The 16,338-nt window shown below is 36.7% G+C and overlaps 1 protein-coding gene and 1 long non-coding RNA gene across 5 annotated transcripts in view; one reads left to right on the top strand and one right to left on the bottom strand.

Annotated features, from left to right (window-relative positions):
• Nucleotides 1-16,338, bottom strand: part of LOC110049638 (cysteine-rich motor neuron 1 protein-like) — a 70,333-nt gene that overhangs the window by 18,122 nt on the left and 35,873 nt on the right. The window contains exons 8-11 of one of the 4 annotated variants that reach the window (XM_020755442.2): nt 15,033-15,092; nt 6,476-6,670; nt 2,740-2,805; nt 473-703 (exon numbers count right to left, since the gene is read on the bottom strand). In XM_020755442.2, coding sequence (XP_020611101.2) covers nt 473-703; nt 2,740-2,805; nt 6,476-6,670; nt 15,033-15,092 — 552 coding nt within the window. The remainder of the gene's footprint in view (nt 1-472; nt 704-2,739; nt 2,806-6,475; nt 6,671-15,032; nt 15,093-16,338) is intronic. The other 3 variants (XM_020755443.2, XM_020755444.2, XM_089293965.1) reach the window with 3 other exon arrangements.
• On the top strand, nt 7,012-8,547 carry LOC149109226 (uncharacterized). Its single transcript, XR_016208545.1, has 2 exons — nt 7,012-7,073; nt 7,733-8,547. It is a non-coding gene; the product is annotated as an uncharacterized LOC149109226 (long non-coding RNA).

Genomic DNA, 16,338 nt, shown 5'->3' with positions numbered 1-16,338 from the left:
CTCTCTGCCAATGAACACATAGTGTCACATGATCAATTTAAACCAATAAGAATCAGGGGAAATTTGGAGGTGAGCTACAACTGTTGATAGACAAATAATTCAAGTAGCTAACACCTGAAAAATGATTGAGAAATCAAGTGATCTATTCAAAGACAGGAGACACAAAGGTTAATACAAAATTGCCACTTTGCTGTGGTCACCTCCAACACATATGAAAAGCCTCCATGTTAAAGCACTGTCTAATTAGTTACAATCGCTAGCAGCACTGTAAGTGCAGCTTTACTGTTTTTCACTTTTTCACTACTAGTATCAGGTTTTGTTGCTGTCAAAGTTGATAATCTGGTCCTGCATGCCAAATCCAGGGTCTGATTCTTGCTTTGTATCATTAGAACTAAGTTGACATTTTAAATTACAGTTCGCAAAGAAAATTATAAACTTATTGATTATAAAAATCGAGAAATCAAAGGTTTACCATTGCCTTCATCAGAGATTGGGAAGTCATTGCACATGTCCTGTTTACAGCATGCCAGCCTCTGTGTACTATTAGTGCACTGTACTCTGTACACCTCTGAGCTAGCGAAACATCCTTTTTCTGTTACTTTTGTACGTCCAGTTGTGTAATTGTTGATAGTGAAGCAGCCCACCACTGTGGTACAACTATCTGAACCTGAACAGTTTGAGCAGCGGCATCTGAACATCACAGCTAATAGAACAAGGAGTATAATTTGTCATTAGTAAGTCAGTGGGGCATAATTCTGTTGGACAAGTGAACATTGGCTGTTTGGCAGCCATTTTGGATTTAGAAAGACAGCAGAGTACAAGGAAAGGTGGTTCTTTGTACCAATCCTCCATGTTCTTTAATCAATAGAGCGGCCAAGCCTGCAAATGAATTAATGGGTTGATTGATAATAATCTGGATCCTCCCTTCCAGGGGTCAATCTAGGACATTTTACTTGAACTGGATGGAAAGGAGCTTGACCATATGCAAACACCGTTTTATTCTTAAAAAGAATTATTTTTGGTCTTACTCTGTCAGTTTTTAGGTCACAGTGTAAACTACAGGTGGAACCTGCCAATTCAAACTCAGTTATTTCGAATTCCCTGTAATCTCCAACTCAAAACCATTATCCTTGGATTTCCCCTTCAGTCGTTTACTATTGGTTATTTTGAACACTTGCTATATCGAACTATTTTTTGTTTCCCCTGAGAGTTGGAAATGGCAAGGTTCAACTGTATTGGTATTCTGGTAATTGTGTCAACCCATTAAAGAGATTCAGTTCAGTAAGTAACTGAAGTATGAGTAAGTCTAGCTCCATAAAAATTAGGTGACAATGATCCAAATTGGTTCTGGCAAAATCAGTTCATAACACTCTATCATAGTAGTGCTTTACAACAGACTTGGTTCTCTACCTAAGAGATTGTAGCTAACTGGCACAAAATTTTATCTTGCGATGCTAACTTTGTTTTCCACTTGGGCATTTTCAAGATTTTAGTTTTTACATATTCAGGGGAGAATTTTGGAATATTTGAAACATTTTTGCATGTTGAGTGAGCAGGGCTCTTCTTTTACCAACAACCTTTTACGACTAATCTCCTGGATTTAGATTTTTGTAGACTGGCATCTCTGTGCTGTGGTAACTTTCAAACCTTACAAATGAATTTGCGGATTTAAAAAGATTATGATATTGCAAACAAATAATCGTTTTGAAATCAGGAAGTTGTTTGCAACCGTAAAATAACTGAAACTACACAAGCAAGAACTCCGCACAAAGACAAACAAGACCTTCATTTGCAGCCACACAAAACTAAAACAACACTAAAAGAACTCCAGAACTTATGTTTCACCAAATAACATGTGCTTGAAGATGTCCCTGTTTTACTAACACTTCTCATCAGACAATTTCACAACTCAGTTAAGCACATGGGTCTTGTGCAACCAGTCAAACTACACTTAAAGACTATCTCATGAGGGTACTTGCTAAGACAATGAGTATTACTTAAATAATAACAAACACCTTCAACCTTCCAAAACCATTTTATTTGATATTCATTTCCTCTGTGACAAAAGGTAATGATAGAAAATACAATTATTATATAATTGCTTAAGCTATGCACTGAACTTCAGTTATGTTTTCAATTTACCACCCAGTAGTAACTCAATTAGAGCAGCTAACTGGTTTAAATCCTATGCGTGCACTTACATAAGTATATATTATATACAACATGCAATCAGAGAAACTCTGTATCTTGACTGCTGACAAGTCTACTCTTCTAACCCAGAGATCTGAGTTAATTAATTAGCTAATTCTGGCACAACAATAAATTTTATGGAGCCAATCAAAGGTGAGATTGCCCCAACTACCATTAGATTGTTATTTGTCTAGCATTCAGACTCTTACTGTTACAGTTAGTTGATTGCTTAGTGCATGCAACTAGAGTAACTTTCATATAAATGTCTACCTTTAAATTTGTATTATATGCAATATAGATTTTCATAATAATTCATTGTAGAGTTTTCTTTATCTCACATGCCATATAACCTATAACCTTTAATATATTTAGGCTAAAATAGTTATTAAAAGGATTCGCATTCACCATATAGTGCATAGTGTTATAGATCTATTTATTTATTTTGCTGTACTTTATGCCTTTGAACTATCACAAACTTGTAGGCCGTGTTTTTGGATTTGAAATTGCAAAAGAGAGGATAAAACAGAAGGGGAGTTTCTCTGTTCTCACCTGAGGTAACTGGGGAAGTGTTGGAAGATGGCAAGCTATAGACTGAAGTTGTTGACAGTGAAGGAACTGTTGGGGTAAGAAAAAGAAACTACTCTTAGGTAAAAAAATTGGAGTTTGAACATCCTTTGCAGTTACTGTAGCTTCCAAGTTTGTGATAGTTTCTTGGTTTTTGTGAATGTAAGCATTTACTGCTGTCAGTCCTGTAAAACAGGAGTTGATACACACATAATTTGATAGAAAATAAAATAAATGAGATTGGTAATCATTATCCTAGCCAATATTTCTAATGTTACATATAATTTTTATGAATGCACAGTGCACATGTACACAAGTCCTAATAGAACACTACACAACTGAAAATTTTCTCTCAATCATAAACAGAAACAAAGAGATCAAGCTGTTTAAGCTGGCAGTTAAAAATTTCCTTGTCTTAACCGATACATCTTCTTGTTAGACAATAAAACCATACTCTTTATTTTATATTATTTTTAATCATAGTAAAAGCAATCATTCTTGGAAAACAGATTGAAGCATAACAGGTTGATTGTTGTAACCTGTCAAAATAGATTGTGATCCAAGTGCTAGCCAACTTACAAAATTATTACTATGTAATTAGGTTACGAATCCCTACAAGAAGACAGATCTCACTTAGTGTATAACCAGGCAAGGTTATATTAACAAGCTAAAATGCAGATTGACTTGTTTGTGCATAATTTTCTTAGTGTCAAACATGACTCACTGATCATAATTGTAGTTTAAGTCTCTTCTTGGATTATTTTGTTCTAAATTGATAGTTTTACTTAATTTAGTCCAGACATATTTGACAATATTATAGATAAGTACAATAGTCCAACTTTGGGTGAAATCCTGGAACTGTGTATACAACACTTCAATACTTAAGCATTCTGAGTTTTTTCATTTTACAAGTTTGAGTTTCAAGATCTGAGTTTTATAAAGTTAACAAACTGTGTGTACTCTATCTTTTTCATATGCCAATGTGTGACCACAACTTTTTCATATGCCAATGTGTGACCATAAGTGTGCAATTCTGATTAATCAAACCTTTAATTTTGGAAATTAAATAGAGCATATTAATGATGCAAACCGCTGACAGAAAATAATGCTTACCTAGCTAGTTTAGTCTTTCCACTTAACATGGAAGGAAAACTCTCATCTTGATGATGGTGAAAGTCAAAATTAACTGATACCTCAAACCTGTCACTCAAACTTTGATCATAAAATTTTATCCTGAGTGTGTACAAATACAAACTGGCAAAAACAAAGTCTAGGACAAACAGATGTTTCCAGCAGTATCCTTTATAAAATGATGCAATGCTAATATTTATTACAATGTTTTTCAGTTTATGGTTCATGACTTCAATGTGACAACAGCAAAACAAGTTTTGGTACTTCTTAAGACATCAATCAGTAGAATATCATAGCATAACCTGTCTCAAAACACTATTTTATTTAATGTATAAAGCATACATTTTGGATAACAAGTAATAACAGGCCAGCCACTGAATCTAAAATCTAGGCATGTTAGCTCATCCAAAATGCAGAACCTGCAGACTGTACATGCAGACTGACAGAGTACTTTTGTTTTCACTTCATCTGGTTTCAGGTTCATTTTTAATGTAAATTTAAAGGTAATTTATTTGCCCTCAATTCCCAGGTGAGCAGTCCATGACTTGTTATACAGTATTAGTGCATCAGGATTGGATTAGCATTTGGAGTGTTGGTTTTTGCAAGGGAGGAAATCTGGAACATATATTGCAGATGCTATTTGCTTGGAGAACAATTTAGAGGTATGATATAGATATTTTGTCATCAAATACATACCATATATTTTAAATAGCCAATTTTTCCAACAGTAGGCCTGTTTGCAAATATCTCACTGCAATATTTGTGGAAACATGGGCTTAAAATTGTTTGAACATGAACACTGATTGACATAAAATTTACCATAAATTTTATGTGGCTCTGAGTTCCACAAACATAATTCTCTGTAACCAGTGTCAAGGGAAATGACAAATGTAATGGTCTTGTTAACTCTGTCACCACTGGTGGTGGCCTCTTTATTAGCTAGCCACTGAAAAATGTACCCATGACACTTCGTCCTTTAATGGGTGGAACAGCAAACTCTTTATTAAGACCAACAGGACACTATCTTTGATATGTGTACCTCTGGTTTATCTTAGTGAAGCAGATGCTTTGAAAATAAAAGAGCGGCCTGTTTTTCTTAGACTACTTAGAGATTCTAAAAGCATTGCAAAATGAAAAGTTAAACTCCCAGAAGTTTTTCACTATTCTCAACAACAGCAATCAGAAGAGTTTGAAGTCAACAGTCAGAAAATAAAAGGCACCAGCTGCAGAAGCCCTGAACTGTTCTTCTGATGTGGGAAGATTTATAATATATTATTTTGTAAACGGTTTGAATCCATGAGTATCAGTGGTTCCTCTAGGGTGATCGTCTGCGTGAGGGGAGTTGGAAAAGAACCGCTGTTAGTGACTATAACATACTAGCATGGAACTGCAAAAGAGCCATAGTAATCATGATTTCTCCATGCATTATCCAAGTCAGAGCTTCTGGGCCAATCAAGGTTATTGTTTTTTGATGACTTGCCACTTTTCAGACAGAATAGACAAAGGCAAATGGCAGAGACAACTAGGCAAATGGTAGTGTTAGAGACAACTAGGTTGTTTCAGAGTTGCTGAGCCTTCTCTGCCATGGAAGAGTCTAGAGAGAGTTCAAGTTCTGAAAAGAACCACTCAAGGGTCACTTGGAAAATAACGATTTTCACAAACAGCTCTGGAGATTGTGACTGGGCTGATCATCAAGGCACTTTTGAAGTAAAATATGAGTAACCCATCAAAGTAACAAGCTGGCATTAATCCATAGTTTAGTCAAACACAAATGATGACAAGAACTCCTTTTCAGAACAGCAACCATTCGTTACAAAGCTTCAGCCACAAAATTTGCAAGCACTTCCAACCAAAAGAGTTATCAGCCACTGAACTTGGAAAATAGATAGACTGCAAAGAGTGCCAATTTTGATGCCACTGCACTGAGTTTCGAATCCATGGAAATCGTACATCATTTATATCTCGACATAAAGAGGAGAAAATTGACTAGCACAAAACACACCAGAAAAACAGCAAAACAAATTCTAAATCTCACCCTTTTGAAATCCAGAAAAATGGCATAAGTTGTAGAGAAATATGACTTTCATTTTGTGTCCTTTAAGTGCCATCAACAAGACAAATTTAATTGGATATAGGAAGCATCCAGATAAAATGAACTCTATCAAACAACAAGTCTAACAACATGTATGAACCAGAAACAGAAGGACTGGTTACAATGTACAAGTAAATATGACAACTAGTTCAAAGAAGGAAAGTTTGGTCTGCACAGTCTGAACAACCTGAAAGGTCTGCATTTTGGCATGTCCATCATGAGTCAGGAGTTTAAGTGGGTTTATTTAAATATACACCCTCTACCTTAAAAAATATACCTGTTGCTATGAGGTATTGAAGAGATATGATTGTAAGGTGTCTTAAAAGACACCAGCCTGGGAAGGTCTGATTGTATCACTTCAGGTGACAAATTACCCGGAAGATTGGTAATACCTGTCCTGAATTCACATGAACAGTTACCCAAGGCTTAATTGTCTGAAGTTACTGGTACGTCTCCTAAAAGCTCCATACCACATTGCAGCCCTAGCACGGGTTTTACCTTTTCTTTTCATGCAGTGTTTCTTGCAGTCTACCTTGGTGTGAAAATTGTTCATGTTCCCTTTACAGCCACCATATGCGAACTTCAAGCATTTCTTGTTAAATGGGTTATAATACCAGCGAGGAAAAGAAGCACGGCAAGGCCCTGTAACTGGTGACAAGTAACAGACTTCAGTCCACATTGCAATGGGTGGTTCTGCATAATGGAAAAGCACAGATTTACTAAAAACAGGACCAGCAGCTACTGCCATACACGAAATACACCAGAGGAACAGTTTATAACCATGATATTCTTGAGCATCAAATTTACTAAGCAAAGACCTTTTTAATAGCTACTTAGCAAGCATCATCTCATTGTTCTTGATGGGGAAGGGCATGCAAACAAACAAACAACAACTTTAAAAACAAACAAATAACTTCAAAATAAACCACAGGTGTACAGTCAGTTGACTAACAATCAGTTAGAGTGCTTGCATTAGCAAAATTTAGGATGTTTTTTTTTTGTTATTTAAGAGCAAAATACCCAGGAGAAAATGGAAACGGAAAGGAAATTTATCTGAATTTGCTTCAGTTCAAAACAATTCCAAGCTGGGAGCTGGGTAAGTTTCTAGGTTCATCTATTTTTGTGTTACTTTTCCCAATGATTTTTCCTTCTCCTGGCTACTTTGTGAGGTTGGTTTGATCTTTTGAGCACTGTGTCACCTTGTTAATGCTGCATTTGCATTGAAATCTCATCTAATTAATGCATTAGGCCTTTGATCCTTTAGGAGGTTCTACTGGAAAACCCATAACATTTTTGCTGCAGCAATCTAGAATTTGGACTTTTGTTCTAAAGGGATATGAAAAAATCATGTCTTATTACCAACATTTTGAAATGACACTTGGCATGTACTTCAAACTGATACATATCACAGACCTAATCCATGTGCTAGATATATCCAATATCATTCCTTCCACAAGATAAACGAAAAGTGCCAGCAAGTGGGTGAGATACCAGAAATGGAGATATCTAAATTTCCATATTTCTCCACAGTAGTGTTTGCAGCAAAGCCTGATGGTAACCAGTGATTTTGTGTTGACTATAATGCCCTAAACCTAGTGTATAATGTTAAAATGACTTCCTCATCAAAACTACAACGTGTGGTAAAGTTCCATGTTGAGGGGCACAGCAGTGTTCCAGGTTAATCTACCGAGAGGGTGTTTGGCAAATAAACACCACAATTGCTTCACTTGTGTTGTGTAACTTATACTCTTGCAGGTTTGTGCTAGTCAGACTGTTGAACTGAACCCTGAAAGAGCATACCTAGAGGCTGACATTTACTGCATATCACCTGATCAGGTGATTGTGCATATTGTCAAATTTGACTCAAGATGGTGTATCTACTGATGCTGAGAAAGTACCATTATAAAGGAATGGCAGGATACCTTTCATTAATGGGAACTGTTTACATCGAACAAGGGAATGACGTGACATGGCTCCAGGTGTGAAGGAGGGGGATATACTGTTCACAGTGGTGACAATTATGTCTCAGAGAATGTTCTGCATTCAGTGCTGGCAGCATGAAGAGGAAGTCAAAGAGAGTTATCCAGCAGCATTCTTGCCACAAAGGTGTTGTGGGCAACCTGGGTGTGAACATGGCTCTAGAAGGATATGCTGAGGTCACTGACCCTATGAAATTGCTCAATGCTCCACTCAGTTAACTTCAAGTGCAGCGACCCCCTGAAGGGTTGTTATTGGCATGTCGGTCCTGAGCAAGAACAACCTCTTAAAGCCTTGAATGGTAATTAGTAGTCTGAAACAACTTAACCAAACCCACTAGATAGAAGGCTGGTAAATTTAAGCTAATATTAGCAGAATGTCATCGTAAGTGGTTGCATAACAGACACAAGGTGTGGTATAGAAATAAGATCAAGACATGAAGAAATTTCTCAAGCCTTTGAGTGGCCACCAATTGATTACTTAAGCCTAGTCATAGGCTACCTGCAAGATGTTGCCAAAGGAGGGTGGTACATTAAAACAACTGGAAACCTTTTCACTCTCTCATAAAAGCAGAGTAAAAAATATTGTCTCCAGTAAGTTGTCAATGATTTAAGTGTGAGGTGCCCAACTAGGCTACTGTGATTGACCTGTTGCTAAAGGTGCGATTTCCAATTTATGTGCGCAACCTCCTTGAATGTAAGCTGAAATTTGATAGAAGCAGAATCTATTTTTTGAAAACAACGTGAAAACCAAGTTTACCTCTGCTATTAATTGGATTTTTGTTATGATGGATTGTGTATATCAACAGAAAATCAAGAGATCACCAAAAACCCTATTTTCCTTACAGCTCCTCTAATGATGAGATTGAAGATTTAGTGACAAGTTCTGTGGGATAAGATCACAGAAGGCTGTTGCTAAGCAATTTTTATACTGGATAAGCTTGGTTGCACATGCTGTCATACACCAAAAAAATGTAAGCACAAAAGGAACAGTGTAGAAAATTTCTCGGAAGGAATCCGAGGAAATCCTTTTGGTTACCACAAAGATTCACAACCTCTGGCTGGGTCCAATTTAAGTATGCAATTCAGACTTCTGTTCAGACTGCACAAACTCAGAGTTTATTCTGCTCACCTGATAATTGCAAATGAACAGGGACTCTATGCGTACTCAACCATCGAGTTATTTTTTTGTAAAAAAAATACCTCTGGGGTATGTTATCATCGGGTCAACGGTCAATGGATGAGTGAGAGATGTATGTAATTCACACCAATCAGATTGGAGCTACTATAAACAACCCATCAAATTGCCACTTGTTAAGGTGAAGCATGTGTGTGGAGATTTCATCCTGATTTTAGAACGGCAATCTTTGTTTTTCTACAAACAGAAACAGGTATTCTTCTGACATTTCCAATGCTTTGTTTGCTATGGTTGAGCCCAGGAATTTGTGGATGGGTTTCAAAAGAGTTCAGAATTTGATTATTGGTTGAACAATCATAGTCTTTGGAATACACTAACATGTCATCCAAGCTTTGCTCCGAGAAATTTCGAATAAAATGAGTCTTAGCCACTCGGTAACTTGGTAAATTCTAAGACAGGAACGATTGTTTTTAGTGCAAAATGCACTATTGGGATGGTGAGGGGGCTTTCATCCATGATGGTATTCGTCTGGCTTCCATCAATATTATTTGCATGACATGCAGTTCACAAAAAAAGAATCGAGTCCAAACCATTTCCGTTTGCACAAAATTTTTGAGTTTGTGAATACAAGTTTCAATTAAGTAATGATGTTCACAGAGTAATACTGTCTTCTTGTTGAAACTTTCCTTGGAATCGATACAGAGATACTCATTTGAAGTGCTTTTCTCTGTCAAAACCAAAGAAATTACAGATGGCTAGTTATGAATGAGAACACTGCTGAATTTTGAAATCTGTTTTTGTTGCAGGTAAATGTAACAAGATATGTTTACAGTATTTGTTACTTTCAAATGGTAACTTGACACTTGTTTTTCATGCACGAGTGGTTGCAATTAAAACTGATGAATCAGTGACTCTTGTTCGCATGGTCAGAATAGACAAACAAGAAGCCAATCTAGTGGCACATCCAGAAACTTTAAGTTGATATAAACGTTTAGATGTCTCTTTTCTTAGTGTCTTTCGTGGCATTTTAATGTCTTCTGTTAATGGCAATTCTTAAAAATGGGGATTTTTAGCACAGATTTTCTAAAAGGTTTGTGCTATGGAACCTCTTCAAATATCCCTGAAGACTCCATGGCGGCAAGTAAAAGCGCAAATTAATTAGATTTATTTTTAGACTTTGAGGTGCCACAGTAGTTCTTTGGTTTTGAAACAGATTCCTTACACGGTTCAAAAAGGTTAACTTACTACATCCCCCATAAAGTGCCAAAACTTTTTCTGTAACTGACGTTCTGTAACCAAAAAACTCTCATGCATTGGGAAGGATAATGTGACAAGGAAACGTCCCAAACTCTGCAGATTTCATAGCGTCTTACAAAATTAAAAGAACTTTTCACATGTCTGGTTGTTTTAAGTCTCAAGTTAGGTAAGGCTAATGTCTTCTCGTTTAAATGGGTTTTGATATCGATATTAATTTGAAGTGGTTTCTATGAATGTCAAAACCGAAAAAAAAATATGATCATTGCTGGTAACAGAATAAGACCATGCTAAATTGGGTCTTGTTGTAAAATGAGTTAAATTAAATAATACGTTGACCAGTAAACATGACAATTTTACTCTTCACGCAGCCTTTGTAACTTGATACTTTTGTTTTCCTCATAAAGGTATACAACACGAAACTCTTGTCTTCTCGAAAACATAGGAGTAATGTGCTTTTTCTTCATTGCTGGAAAAAACTGGTATAAAGTTGAATATCTGGTGAAAATGCAACAAGAACGATTTTCCTTCAGAACGCTAATTATCATTTCACAGATAAACAAAAACTAATCTAATTATTAGATAGTCACATCTGACATGTCAAGTCACGGAATAGCGTGTTCTTATTCTGTTGCCACCTTTGCCCTTAGCAATAAAACCACTTCAAATTAATACACAATGATGTCAATTATTAAATACAACTGAGAAGCGTTTCAAAGAGAACCTAGAGAACAAACTATTTTCAATGACTGACTCTTGAAAGCTGGTACTCTAACTTGGAACAATCCCCTCTTAACAGATGTCAGCAACTACCGGCACCTTACAAATGACTTTATCCATGATGTAAACGAAACCGACAAACTGACCTCTAACAGACCAACTTCATTTGATTAACAGTAGGACTGATTTGACTAACAATAGATGGATTAAAACCGACCAATGACTGATGACAACTTTACACGAGTCTTACCGCCAATATCATCATGGCTAAACTGACAAATCGCTTTCAACGGAGCAGATTTATAACACCATCAACTGACAAAATATTCACTTGACTCTGAAGATGTTTTCTGCTCAGGTTGTCGAAACATCCATCACCAGCATCAGTACAAACTAAAGAATGTTTTGTAAGCTAAACCTACAGTGAAAAAAATTCTAATTTTTTCTTTCTGCCCTGTACATTGCAACCAAACAAACTTGTTGGATTAACCTTATCATAACTGTTAAGAGTGAGTGCTGCTATCTCCAGGGGCTTTTAATCCACAAAAAAACTCTTGCACGCCTTGCATGCCTATGTTTTGTACACAGAAGGTGCTAATCTTGGTGTTGCTACCAAAAGATCCTGAGTAAAAGATGTAATAGAAATGCCACTTTACTTAAATATGTTTCAATACTTACAATGTATGAAAACTGTTGCACATAATTCAGTAAATAGGTTGATATTCCCAACCTCAAGGTTTCACTAATAATTGTCATGAACACCTCATCATTAAGAATCAAACCATTCCTTTCAAGAAAATCCCACGCTACCATACCACCTAATAACAATAGGTTTAGGAAATACATAGGGCAGTTTTGCCTTAAGAGTCTAAGTACCAAAACCAATGTAATCACTCTAGCCAATCACAAAGGATAGACAATCCAATCAACCAATCAAACCTTGAAGTAAATACATATAGCTATACATAAAGTGGGAAAAAAACATGTGCGAGCGAGTCACAATTGGTTTGGTTTTACTTCGGATGGGATTAAAAAGTGACACACCCTTTTTACTGCAATTGTGTGACAACTAATAACGAAAAACCAATTAATTTTAAACACTCAAGCTCAGGTGAAAACCACTCTATACAGCCCATTTCAGTCTTACAGGCAAAGCAGCCATCTTCAGCTCGCCTTCCATTTTCCAACTTTCAATATGCTTTATACAGCTCTATTTAGCCAGGCTGACATTGTGCAGTCAGTTAACAGTTTGTCAATCTTAAACAGGGTAGATTTCCCAACTTTATTGAATAGTGAATTAGGGCTATTTGTTAATGGACCATTTTTCAGTTTGGCAAAATGTAACTCCATGAGCCTCTGCATGAGAGTGAGGTTTGCGCTGACCTTGTGATGATAGAAATTAGACACTGATTAGCACGAGAACAGGATAACTTGCATTTAAAAGCTAGCGAAGGCAACTGTAACCTCACATCTGCTTAAAGGCCTGACCACTAAGCACAGAACTGACAAATGGACTACCTATACTTTATTGCTTTAAACTAAGGTAGAATTGTTGTAAGTCCAGTTGACATTCTCCCTGTTTGTGGCACCAAGAAACACTTCAGTCATTACTGGATCTCCCTGGATGAATGCTTGCACAAGTCTCCATTACTTAATGTCAGCATGCAGCATTTTCCTTTTCAAAGCTTTTAAGGGAGCTCTTGCCAAAAACCACTCATCTTGGCCATGTCCACGATTATTTAAAATTCTTTATTAATAAATAGAAATACCAAAAGAAACATGCCCAGAGTCATACGTCTGGACTTACAATTTCATATCACTAACTGCTATAAGAAACTAATTACAAACTACTTTACAAATGCATGAATAACAATTAAATAAAACTGAAAAGGCATCTCTTCACAAAACAGTGTTTATGATACTCAGTTCTGACATGTGGCAGAATGTAAGGGTGTTTTCAGCCTTTAGTTTTCATTATGTTGTCAGCCTTCCATCCCCTGCAGTTTCTCTTCCGTTTTCATTCCAACTAACAATACTTTTCTTACTTAGGTCTCCTAGCCAGTTATTTTGGTGGAACAAACATTTTGACTTTTACTTTTCTGTAATAATTGCTCTTTCCTGCAGCAAAGCTATGATTGATTTTTTTGCTTTGTAGCATAGCTTGACTGTGTTTTTCTTGTTGTAAACTGATCCGGATTCTTCCTGTCTCCATTGTTTAAATGTTCATTCACAAATTCTTGGACAGCAAAGTTGAGATATTTGTGCTTGATCTTGATCTTGATCTGCCAGTGGGACTGCTAGACTATCTTACCATGCCCTTGACTTCTTATTACTGTTAATGCTGGTATGAGTACCACTTTGTGGACTTGGAGCACCAGTAAGTGACGAATCATCACCAACAACAGTTGGCAGGTTTTACTTTACATGGTATGCAGAAAAGAAATAAATGCTCCCACCTTACTTCCAGTACATTTTCTTCTTAGGTACAGGGAAAGTGATGAGATGACCGTAAATGCACTTGAATGTAGCCTAGTCACATGCATGCACACTTTTATAAGTGTATATTGCAAAGTTCTTGGTGGCCACTAGAATAGATTTAGAAACACTAAAGCAACTAAAGTGGGACAGCCAAAATGAAGACACTGCCCTTAATAGACAAGGGCAACTAAAATGGTTTATTCATATTCGATGCTGGTAGTAGTTTCAGGACACACTTGAAAGGTGTCCCTCAGTAGGGGTTCAAGAGTGGATGTCAGAGAATACTGCATCAGTCATACCAAAGGCTTTCATACAAGTCTTTAAATCCAGATCAAACTCAGATGAGGAAATGTTAGAAATGTAAGTAACACTTTCTAGTCCAAAGCATGACTCAACCCATATTGGCCACAAGGTGAGGGGTCACCAAACTTCACTATCTTTGTATGTACTTAAAGGTTCACATTACATGATCACAGTGCTTGAAACTGAAATAATATCCAAGTTGCCCTTATTCCAAATGCAGGACACCCTAATCCCTGGCTCTGGTTGCCCTTATGACTGCTTGGTTGCTCTTAGAATATTGTATAATTTGTCGCTTAATTACAAACATAAATGACGCAAAGTAAATAACATAAATGACGCGAAGTGGCGCAGAATGGCTCCCTTGAAACATCATTCGAGCAGGATGTTTGCACTTTCGCATTAGCAACTTAATGCTTAGCAAAAGTACTTCCTTGAAACCAAAAGTATAACACTTGCATATTCACGTAAGAGAAATACAGTGACAACAGCAAAAAGCCTGTGGTTTCAATGAAAAGTCTAAAGGTTTATACATCAAAGACCAGCTGTCAAACATTCAGCAGGGAAAGGCAAACAAAATAAGGTCAAATGTTTTTCGAAAGATACGCTATTTGATTACTCTAAATAATGGCCTAGTTCATAACCCTGAAAACTGGCTAGCTAATCTCACACAGCCCTGATTAATTAACAGAATTTTCTTGCCTGTAAATGTATATCTGACAACTTGCAAAGTACTTTGCCTTAAAAAATGATTACCTGTGCGCCATAAGATTTCAGGGAGGCCTGGGTTTGAAAACATGGCGGTTTGCGGTTTCCGTCAACAAACTAAAACACCAAATTTAAATCTTTTATATACCTTTTTTTTTTTATTCGGCTGGACCTCAAAGTAACAGTATGTACTTCAATTTCTCCTGGGTTGTCTGGTGTTATTTTTCTCAGACAACCAGGCCTTTAATTTTACAGAAACATGGTTGTCCGGACCATTTTTTAGTTGTCTCGGACGACCGGACAACCACTAATTTCGAGCACTGTGATCATACCATGTCCCACACTAATTTTACATCTCTCAGATTACGCCATATTGACAACATCATTTATAAAAGCGACCAAAATGTTTAACAAGCATAAAATACATTTTTATGTCCAGATCAGTCATGGCATTCTGCTAGTACATTATGAGATTCCCTACCTGGGGTACTGGTGGTTTTATTTTGTGGAGGATGTGTCTTATTGAAATCTTGTACCGAACCTGAGAAACATGAAATGTAATAAGTTAAGTTAGGTTAAGTGTATCATCTTGTGCAAACAAACAACCATTACAAACAAAATCAGATTACAAATGGCATTTGTCAGACTACAACTGCAGTTCCCCGGAGTAAACAGCAGAAGCAATGAAAAAGTGTAGCACAGGACCAAAATTCTGGTAAGCTGATTAATGTATGGCTTTTAATTCATGTATTAAATAAGCAAACAATCAACATGGAGCAACTCCATGATTACTTGCTAAGTTTTTAAGATAAAGATACACCATGCTTGACTTAGAAATCACAGCAGTGAATGACCCTTAAAAATACTCAACTACCAAAACAGAGGATAATGATGACATGAAAACTGACGACAATCATCAGGGGAAACACATTATTGCAAGCAGCAAACTGAAGTTTACAACATGACTTTCTTGAGTGGCTGATCTCACAGGAGGAATTGCTTGTGTAGTATAGTGTTATCTTCAGTTTTTTTTGCTAGAGAAAAATGTACAGTGAATTTTGCATGGTTCAGGGCTCGAAATTGCGACTCACTGGTCGCCAATGTGACCAACATTTGAGCACTGGTGACTAAATTTTCAGACCTGGTCACCAGCTGGCGACTCGCGTTTTGTATGATACATGTAACTAAAGCAAACCATGACACAACTTTTGTTTTTAAATCTTTATATTAGGAAATCAATCAGATATGGTAGCTAGTATACATGTCACCTTTCCGTCCCCAGTAAAATAATGTCTGAATATTACACGATAATCGAAAAAATTGAATGTATTTCGACACGTTGATACTGCATTCACGGCGCGCCATATTGTTTCAGCGGCTTCTTCCGAAACTGGGATCGCAGGCGCACTTCAACACCATGTGCTTTTCATTTGCTGCGAAAATGGCAGCAGATACCAGTCAGTTGAAGGAATTACGTGAGTTTTTACATGCGGGGAAAGAAGATTCAGCTAAAAGATTAATCCAAACTTTGAATCCTTCGAGGAAAGGATTAAAATGACTATGGAGACAACCATCACCTTCAGGCCAGAGACATCACCTGAGAACAATGGTAGCTTTATAACTAAGTGTTACTTGTGTTGTTTCTAATTGTTTTCGCTCTTCAATTGTGACTTTTCTTGTATGCAAAGTAACGTATAAAATCGTGTTCTTGTATAAGTTATTTATAAAATAAGTTGGCGACCAAAATTCTTTCGTTAGTCGCCAGCTTGCTCCCAAACGAAAAAGTT

Source organism: Orbicella faveolata, unplaced genomic scaffold, assembly GCF_042242905.1.
Source record: "Orbicella faveolata isolate gen_17 unplaced genomic scaffold, um_ofav_v1 contig_25, whole genome shotgun sequence".
In the NCBI taxonomy this organism is placed as follows: Eukaryota; Metazoa; Cnidaria; class Anthozoa; order Scleractinia; family Merulinidae; genus Orbicella; species Orbicella faveolata.
The sequence above is the reverse complement of the archived record's forward strand: the minus strand, read 5'-3'. Positions and strand labels throughout refer to the sequence as shown.